At 37.3% G+C, this 10,674-nt stretch overlaps 1 protein-coding gene across 1 annotated transcript; it reads left to right on the plus strand.

The window, feature by feature from the left end:
• The first annotated feature begins 590 nt into the window (after positions 1–590).
• On the plus strand, positions 591–2,338 carry LOC138308779 (uncharacterized). Its single transcript, XM_069249794.1, has 2 exons — positions 591–1,240; positions 1,741–2,338. Exons 1-2 carry the CDS (start codon positions 591–593, stop codon positions 2,336–2,338), a joined length of 1,248 nt encoding a protein of 415 aa, XP_069105895.1.
• Positions 2,339–10,674: the final 8,336 nt, after the last annotated feature.

Consider the following 10,674-nt stretch of genomic DNA (forward strand, 5'->3'; position numbering starts at 1 on the left):
ACTTTTAAATTATGGTTTGCTTGCTGTTGACATTTTTTTCATCTATGATGAATAATGTAGTGTCACGAGTATATCAGTGTTATCATACCAACAATTAATTGAACTGATATGACCGTAACCCGACAGCATCTAATTCCAGACAGAGCCCGTCTGATTGTCCGGTACCTGATAACACACCAATTAATTGTCCAGGCCCTGTACTCTGTACATTGTAAATATAATCATGTATTGTAGTTAGATGCATTGTTTTAGGCAAGGCAGTTCCCACCAGTACCCAGACGAATAAACATGTACATAGTGTGTAATCTATGGAGTCTGTTGTCATTATACAAAACAACGAGCTATAACAATGGCGACGAAGACGGGATCAATCGGCATCAAGCTAATCACAGAGTCATCTCTATGAAGAGGGATTAGAACAGAACTGTTCATTATTGCGAAGGAAACGACTGTGTTATCCATTTGTAGTTTTATGTGAACTATCACCCTTCAAAGTATGGCAACAGCGTTACCAGTATTCCCGCCATTTGTGGTACAAGAACCTGCTGCAGACATAAGATGCCAGAAGTATGTGAAACTTATTTGTGGCAATGAACATTAAAGAAGTGAAAAGAAAAAGGGCTATGTTACTGCACTACGTAGGAGAAGAGGTCTGTGACATTTTTGAAACGTTACAGGACACAGGAGACATATTTAATGACGCCCAAATAAAACTAACGGAATATTTTGCTCCTAAAAAGGCAACAGAGTTCCAGGTCTATCAATTTAGACAAATTTCTCAAGAATCTGGAGAATCAATCGATGCTTTTACAACAAAACTCCGACAACAAAGCTCCCGATGTGACTTCGTGAATCCTGAAAAGGCAATAAAATCACAAATCATCCAAGGATGTTGTTCGTCGAAATTACGAAGAAGAGCGTTGCGAGAAGAAATTTCTCTGGATAATCTACTTCAACTAGCACGAAGTATGGAAATAGCTGACACACAAGCAGAGGTCATAGAGAAAAGAAATCAACGTGACACAGGCATGTCAGAAGAGGTCCATAAGCTTAACAAACAGCCAAAAAGAGCCAGTTCTGGAAAAACAAACCTCGACTTCATAATCATCATCGAAAGGCGACTTCAGTTTCGACAATATGTAGAAACTGTGGAGGAAATTTTCCCCATCCAAAAGAAAGGCCATGTCCGGCTAAAGGGAAAATCTGTAATTACTGCAAAAAGATTGGACATTTTGCAAAAGTATGCAGAGCAAAAAAAACAAGAAAATCATCAAACGAATTGATCAGGAAAGTGAGACTTCAAGTAACTCTGAAAATTAATATAGTTTTGGGTTAAAAACGGATGTTACAGTCAACAGTGTAAAACCTGGCCAACCCAAAATCACAGTATCTATCAATGGTTTCCAAACTAAGCTTCTTGTTGACACAGGATCAAGTGTAAACATCATAACTGAAGAAACCTACAAAAGGATAAAAGGAACAACTGTGCTGAAAAAAATCAAAGATAAAGGTATTCGCGTATGGATCGTCAAAATCATTACCACTTTTGGGAACATTTGAAGCTACCATTGAAACAAAAAACAAGATTACGACTGGATTATTCTTTGTTGTGCAAGGAGAACACGGAAACTTGCTTAGCTACGAAACAGCACTCAAGCTACAAATTATTCCCACCATTGCGAATGTGAAACCAAAATCAAAATGTGATGAACTTTGTGACCAATATTCATCCATTTTCAGCGGAATTGGAAAGTGTAAAAATGTCAAAATCAAGTTACACATCGATACAGACGTTCAACCAGTCAGCCAACCCCACCGTCGAATTCCTTTCCATGTGAGGAAACAAGTCGAAAAAGAAATAAAACGGTTGGGAGATCTGGATATCATTGAAAAAGTATCTGGTCCTACACCATGGGTATCTCCGATTGTTGTAGCACCAAAGCCTAAGAATCCAGGAGAGATACGACTTTGTGTTGATATGCGCCAAGCTAACAAGGCTATTCAAAGGGAACGACACATAACGCCGACAATTGATGACCTTATCGTTGACCTGAACGGATCGAAAGTGTTCAGTAAATTGGATCTAAATGCTGGTTATCATCAACTGGAACTAGACGATGACTCCAGAAATATAACTACATTTACACCACATGTAGGATTACGACGCTATAAAAGTCTAAGCTTTGGAGTATCATCTGCTGCAGAGATTTTTCAAAACACACCCAGAACTGTCCTTGAAGGATTAAACGGTGTGAGGAATGTTAGTAACGATATCATAGTTTATGGCAAAGCACGACACAAACTTGAAAGCTGTGTTCGAGCGACTCGAGGAGAATAACTTAACTCTCAACAAAAGCAATGTGAATTCAACAAACAAAAGCTTGAATTCTATGGCTATGTATTCAGCGCAGAGGGAATATCAGCAGATCCTAAGAAAATCAAGACGATTAAAGACGCGCCGGTACCAAACAACGCAACAGAGGTACGTAGTTTTCTTGGCATGACCAATTATGTTGGTAGATTCATTCAAAACTACTCGACAACCACTAAACCACTCAGAGAGTTGACAAAAAGCAAGAAACACTGGGAATGGACATCAGCTCAACAAAACGCTTTTGAAAAGCTAAAGAGAGATCTGACAAGTGACACAGTGATGTCATACTTCGATCCAACACGACAAACAAAACTTGTCGTGGATGCTAGTCCTGTTGGATTAGGGGCTACACTGTCACAAGATGAAAAGATCATCGCATACGCAAGTACATCCTCGATATTCTAGGGGTTTCGATCACTTACGATCTCTACACCCCTGGTCTATCTCATAGTGAAAGGGGTGTAGAGATCGTAAGTGATCGGAACCCCTGGGGTATCGAGGATGACGCAAGTAGAGCTCTGACAGATGTCGAACAAAGGTATTCTCAAACCGAGAGAGAAGCACTGGCAATAATATGGAGTTGTGAACACTTCCATCTATATCTTTTTGGACATTCTTTTATCCTAGAGAGTGATCACCAGCCACTTGAATGTATATTCAACAATCCGAAATCCAAACCCCCCAGCGAGAATTGAACGTTGGAGATTAAGACTTCAGAGCTACAACTTCAAAGTTATATACAAACCAGGGACGAAAAACGCTGCTGATTATATGTCGCGACACCCCGTTGGAACTTCGGATAACAAACATTCAAAACAGGCAGAAAAGTATGTCAACTATATTGCTGTAAATTCTGTACCAAAAGCTATGACGCTTGCAGAAATTAGCTCCGCTACGAAAGCTGACAGCACTCTACAAAACGCCATGAAATGTTTAAAGAATGGAAAATGGAACAGAGCTACTAAGCAAAGTAAAGATATGGAGACATTCTCAAGACTGAAACATGAGCTAACCATAGCGACAGTGGATGAAAGTGAAATCCTACTGCATGATAGGAGAATCGTTATACCACAATCACTACAACAGAAAGTCATTCAGCTAGCACATGAAGGACACCAGGGAATAGTTAAAACCAAACAACTACTCAGAGAAAAAGTATGGTTTCCTGGAATCAACCAAAAAGTTGAAGAAGTATGCAAAGGATGCATACCATGTTTAGCTTCAATGCAGAGTCATACAACAGAACCGCTTCGTATGACAGAGCTACCAAAAGCACCATGGACACAAGTCAGCATGGATTTTTGTGGACCATACCCATCCGGAAATTATCTGATGGTACTTGTTGACGACTACTCAAGGTACCCAGTTGTTGAAACGTTAACACCGCCCGAGCTGTCATACCGATATTGGACAAAATCTTCGCTACCTTTGGAGTACCTGAGATCCTCCGTACAGACAATGGACCACCATTCAACAGTGAAGAATTCGCTAAATTTTCTGAATACATTGGTTTTCACCACAGAAAAGTGACACCATTATGGCCTCAAGCCAATGGTGAAGTGGAACGTTTCATGAAAACAATAGGAAAATCTATCAGATCAGCGACAGTAGAGAATAAAGCATGGAAACAAGAACTCTTCGCATTTCTCTGGAACTACAGAAGTACTCCACACACCACAACTGGTATTCCTCTACAGAAGTACTCCACACACCACAACTGGTATTCCTCCAGCAACATTGATGTTTGGAAGAAAAATCAGAATCAAACTTCCATCGTGAGATGCAGTCCCAGATGACAAAGAAATCAGAAACAGAGATCAACAGCAAAAGGCAAAAATGAAAAGGTATGCAGATACTAGAAGACAGGCAAGAGATTCGGACATCCATATTGGTGACACAGTACTTGTCAAACAGAATAGACGAGACAAAACCACGCCGCCGTACAACCCAAATCCGTATAGAGTAATCGCCAAAAAAAGGAAATAAGGTAATCGGCAAAAAAGGAAATATGGTGACGGCACAGAGGCATACAAACAAAATTACGCGAAACTCGTCATTCTTCAAAAAGGTGTTAAATCAGAACTTTACCGCAGAATCGCGAGGTGACAAGAAAAAAACCAGAGACAATAGCTGTCCAGATAGACTGAAACGAAAGGCAAACGCACCTAAACGGCTAATAGAAACTATGTAGATTAGAAATCCACTACGGATAGTTACAGTGAGTCGTGTAGATAAAGGCATAATAATCCTTTGGCTCACTGAAAAGCATTTATTGATTTATTAGTACTATGCATGAAAATATGATGTAATTTAGATATATATGTTAGACTAGCTGTATAGATTTGTACACAAACATTTTGATACATAGTTTAAGCTAAGTTTGTTTATAATTGTGCAAACGCAATCATCAATATCATTATCGGTGATATTAGTATTATCAGATGTATTTGATTGTTTTTGTAGGCCTGCAAATATAACGTTAGGTACTGTTTACAGTCTGTTTATGATCATCATCGCGAGTGACTGTCTGACAACAGAACCATGCGTGCGTTCTAAATCGTGGCTTAACAGCACATAAACTGACAATTGTACTGCCTTTGAGGCAGATGCCGTTTGAATATATGTATCTCCTAATATATTGTTTGATCATATGATTAAATTGCTAGTTAGTTAAACCATGGCATAAAGTAATGCACATGTCGTTTCGGAAGTCCGTAGGCTCACATGTAACGCAGCTTCGTTACATGTCATTTCGGTACATGCGGAAGTCTTTTCGGTATCATAAATTGAAGATGGCGAAATGACTTTCAGAAGGTACCGAAATGACTTTAAGTAATCTGAATATTAGACAACTAAAGAAAACAAACCTGAAAAAATGGTAACAATGTACATTGTAGTTTGACAATGGATATGATCAACATTATTAGATACATTTGTATGCACTGCAGTTTTACGTGACACATAATAATTGCTTAGGCTTAATTAAGTTACTGTACAGACTGGGTGGGTGAGGTCAATATAAATGTTCACAATATGAAGATCCATTTCACAATTTTGCTGTGTTGTGTATAGTGATAGTCAACTACTGTGTAATAATTAGGATGCCGACAGGAATCATCAGATTGACCCGCGTTATGAAAATTAGCATACATGTATAATATCACATTGACCCATTCAGCCATGTCATATACGGTCACATGATACATTTTGTAAGACAATCACTAGGCCTATTGTCACAATATTGTGGTATCGCAGATGTTTATGACATCTGTGATGTTGTATGATTATCTCGGTTGACATGTCGAATCCAAGCCTGATTTCGTCATTCTTACATAAAAACAAAATTCAAAGTGACCTGGAGCTTTAGTCCCTGGCTATTCTCACAAGGATTCAATAGATCTAACATTAAATAAACAAAAAGAAAATTAAAAAAAATCTTGTAAAGGATGTTGTCAATATCGATATCATCTTAATTGGTGCCCCTCGACTATGATGGTCATTAATTGAGGTCATGATTAAGGTGCGTATTTTAAAAACAAAGCACCATGGATACCCTTTTTTCCTGTTAGAAACACTTAAGTTTTGACTCTATTACCATAAATATTAGTTATGTGATAAATAGAATCTTACACTCGTTGCTACAAAACATCATTTGAAATTTATTGAAGTCGTTAAATAATTTGATATACCACAAGCCTTTAAGGATTTTTGGACATTTTTTTTATTTAAATATATATTTATTTATTTTTTTTTGAAATATCATATCTTGGTAAAGGAGACCTAGCTATAACCCTTACTATGTAGTAGTGAATGTCAAACTTGTAACAGCCTCATCAGTTTCCAGCATTTTAAAGACCAGGTAAATTTTAAAAGTTTCCCAAATTTTTTCTAAATCAAAAATAACATTTAAAAAGAGAGGTATTTTTTAGAGGTATATTTTAAATGTGATTTGCTCATGAAACTTTTTTCATCTGTATTGTCATCTGTAAGGTATAATTCATTTCTGCTAATGTATAAAAGCTACTAATAGATAATTAACGTGAGGATTTATTTCATGGATTTTCATATCCTTCAGCTGTATCAGGTTTTCCATTTACAATAATTTGATTACCTGGTACCATATGCATTTCCACTTTGGATGTAGAATTGAGTTCTCATATAAAAGATCTCATAAATGCTATGATTGTTATGATAATTAAAATGGTTGACACCTAATATTACCCATTGTATACCATCAATGGTTGAAAAATTACAACTGACTGTTAAGAGTACATGTTTGGTTTTGAATGAATTCGGTTAAATTATTAGTTTAACGCCCTCTTAACAGCTAGGGTCATGTAAGAACATGCCAGGTTTGTTGGTAGAGGAAAGTCGGAGTACCAGGAGAAAAACCACCAAACATCGAACCACATCCCAGAGGTGGAGGTTTTGTGGTAATATGTCGGGACATCTTAACAACTCTTTGTATTCTTTACATGGTCACATGAACAGTTTTCATTGGTATTGTATAAAGGGAGGTAATTGACTCATTTGTTTATCTTTGAAGGTATATTTTCGAGTAAAATGTTTAATATCACTTAAAGAATTGCGAAAACAGAGTCTAAATGTATTTTTTTTATGGATTGAGTGTTCGGCCAGACCTATATTGTCTATATTTTGACATTTTTTTTATCTACATGAGGAAAAAATGTCTTTTTGATAAACTAGGGGTAGCAGAGACTTTTACATATATAATTATTCGTGATGTACCGTACATGTATAAGCACATGATATTTTTTATTTTCTTTTTAACTTGATTGATTGCCCGATATCCTTGGAAACTTATATCAGTTGTGTGATTTTGTTATTTTCTCTGTAAAAAAACAGTTCAACATTTCTTGTTCTCTAAAATATATGTCACGGTACAAAAATAGTAATTTTTATATTTCAAACATTTGTTCAGATATTTCAGTATCAATTGTATTTCAAATATAGGAGATTATTATAGTTGGTTTACATTCAAGATTTTGGAGCTAAGATTTGAATAAAGCTAAGATTAGATAATTAGATTTCAATAGTGTTCATTAGTCCAGGTTGACCAGTGACCAGTCTTGGCATGTAAAGGGAGTCGACAGGTGACAAGCCCCTAAGCTGGCTCAGCCAGTCTAATTGTAACTAGTAAAATAAACATGTCCATTTAATTTGTGTTCTATTGTACAATGTTGACCATAGGCATTTACTGTAAGGACATATTAGATTATCACTGTCATGTAAGATTTTTAGGGTAACTCCGCCCACTAATTAATTGTATAGCCAATCAAAGTATAACTTCGTATCTTTAGTAAGTAATTGTAACATAGGGGATAATGATATGAACGTGTGTTAGTTAGTTAGAAAAAGAGTGTGGACCCGAGAGCAAGTGGTGTGCTGGCCTGTGCACAGGACCAATGGACATTATAGACCAATTTATAGTTCAGGCCAGCATCCCAATATGTAATGTGTGTTAGAATGACAAGAATGGAAAATAAATACTGAAGAGGAAATCAACTGTGTTTTGTTAATCATCAACAAATCTAATGAACAGTTCACCAAGTGCGTAGACCAACACGGAGGTTTCAGAAGGGTGTGGCTTATGCGATACCACGCTAATTCCCCAAACTAAATAGCCACATCCTGATGGACCTCCGAATCACAGAATTGGGGAAAATACCCAAAACCCCAGCAAACCACTTGGTGACAGATGGTGCAGAATTCTAAATACCGGACCTCTCAGGATCAGCAAGTACAGAATTCAAAGAGGACACAACCGAAACAGACCATGAAGACTAAAGAAGTGAGTACCACTTGTGCTTTTATTTCCATGACCTTTGTGACAATTTTGGCTAGTTTTTGTAAATAAGGAATTTAAATTTTAGTAAATAAGGAATTTAAAGTTTTACATTCCCATAGGTTTTAAGTAAAATAAAAAGTAGTAACACAACATGGCACATAGGAGTAGGGATACAATTTGTAGGAAAAGTATTTGTAAACATGTTACCAGTAGGGTTTCTGAAGTTTCAATAGATAATAAGGTGACAATTCATAGTACACCACTAGTAGGTAATAATATTTTTGTAAAAGTAGGAACTAAAAAGGTCAGTGCCTTAGTAGATACTGGAGCAAGCATTTCATGTGTAACTAATGCATTCATCAAACAAGCGTGCCCAGGAGCAAAACCTGAGCTCTGTTCCTTAAAAACAGTTAGTGGCGTATGTGGTGAACGTCATACAATATTAGGTAAAGTAGAACTACCTATCAAAATTGATGGGTTGATCTTGTATCAAAATTTCTTTATTCTGGAAAGATTACATTCAACTTTGATTTTGGGAATAGATTTTCTAAAGACTCAACAAGTACACATAGACTTTTCAAACAATACAATAATTCTAAAAAATGGGTTTGCAAAAGTATCATTTGTTTCCAAAGATCCTGAAAACAAAGTCAAGCTTACAGATAGTGTAACTATACCACCTTTTGTAGAAAAATCTGTTAAAGTAAACATATTTGGTGTACCAGAGAAATGCTCAGTTTTATTAGAACCAAGTCAGTGTTTATCTGTTAGGCACAATTTAGCTGGCAGTAAGTGTGTAACATATGTAAATCAAAGGGAAGGTTTTTATCAGATATTAAATCCAACAAATACTGAGGTGCATTTACCAAAATTCACAACAGTGGCCCATGTGACATCAGAGGTAGATGATGATTCCATCACAGTTGTATCAAATACCAATGTTCAGGGACACACAGACAGGCTTAGAAGAAATCAAGAAATCAAAATTGCTAAAGAACTTGGAATCTCAGTAGAGGATGCAGACTTAACAGAACACCAGAAACAGGACCTGCTAGCACTTATTGGCAAACACAGAAAAGCCTTTGCAAAAGATTTATCGGAGATTGGAGAAACAGACTTAGTTCAGCATCGCATTGAGACAGGCAACGCACGGCCTGTGAGTTCATATTGTTATAGAAAAACTCCTAAACAAAGGGAAATAACTGAAAAGCTGACAGATGACATGATGAGACAAGGTATCATTGAGGAATCATCAAGTCCATGGCATTCTCCTGTTGTTTTAGTAAAGAAAAAGAAACTCTCCCCGGACCAACCACAGGAATACAGGTTCGCTGTGGATTTCAGAAAGCTGAATGCTGTGACAGAGGATATGCATTTTCCTCTGCCACGATTAGATGACATCCTTCACACAGTAGGGGACTCAAAAGCAAAATTGTTTTCAACGCTGGATCTGGCAAGCAGATTCTGGCAGATACCATTGGACCAAGAAACGAAACACAAGTCAGCTTTTGTGACTCATCAAGGGGTGTTCCATTTTAATCGCCTGCCATTTGGATTAAAGAATGCGCCAATGTCATTTCAAGCGCTAATGGACAGAGTCCTGAAATATTTAAACTTCAAATCAGCTTTAGTGTATATTGATGACATTTTAGTCTATAGCAGAACATTTCAGGAACATTTAGAACAATTAGATTTGATATTTACAACTTTAGAAGAGGCCAAGCTAACCTTAAAACCGGCCAAATGTAACTGGGCAGCAAAACATGTTAGGTACCTCGGCCACATCCTCTCAAAGGATGGGGTTAGCGTCGATCCAGAGAAAACCAGCGCAGTAGCAGAATTCCCGGTGCCAAAAACCACAAAACAATTAAGAAGTTTCCTTGGATTGTGTAACTACTATCGTAAATTTGTAAAGGATTACGCCAAAATCGCCCAGCCTCTCAATGAATTGCTAAAGAAAGATCTCAAGTTTGTATGGACCAAAGACTGTGACAGCGCATTCAAAGTCCTAAAGCATTTCCAGACTTCAAGAAGCCATTTGTTATCTCAACAGATGCTTCAGATTTTGCCATTGGTTACGTGCTGGGACAAATGGATGACGAAGGAAAGCGTGAGCATGCTGTAGCATATGGAGGCAGATCACTTCATACAGGTGAGAGACGATGGAACATCAATGAAAAAGAGGGACTAGCTTTGGTAGAAGCCATCAACACATTTAGGCCATATTTGGAAGGAGCAAAATTTACAGTCTACACAGACAATGCCACGGTAAAATGGATCCAAAACAACAAAAAGCTAAATAGTAAAGTGGCACGTTGGGCTCTACAATTACAGGGATACAATTTTGAAGTTAAGCACAGAGCAGGTCAAAGAAATCAAAACGCTGATGGACCTTCCAGACGTGAGTACACGGAGACTGAGGATTTACAAGCTGCAGTACCCATAGAGAAAACTCCTGAAGTTCCTGGTTTTGACATAAGTGCGAACACAC

This window comes from Argopecten irradians, chromosome 15, assembly GCF_041381155.1.
Source record: "Argopecten irradians isolate NY chromosome 15, Ai_NY, whole genome shotgun sequence".
Taxonomy (NCBI): domain Eukaryota; kingdom Metazoa; phylum Mollusca; class Bivalvia; order Pectinida; family Pectinidae; genus Argopecten; species Argopecten irradians.

Bases quoted from the DNA above. Each gene is read 5' to 3' on its own strand.
- LOC138308779 (XM_069249794.1), top strand. From the start codon at position 591: ATGAACATTAAAGAAGTGAAAAGAAAAAGGGCTATGTTACTGCACTAC. The intron at 1,241-1,740 runs GTATGCAGAGCA...ATCCATTTTCAG, and splicing joins AGATTGGACATTTTGCAAAA to CGGAATTGGAAAGTGTAAAA.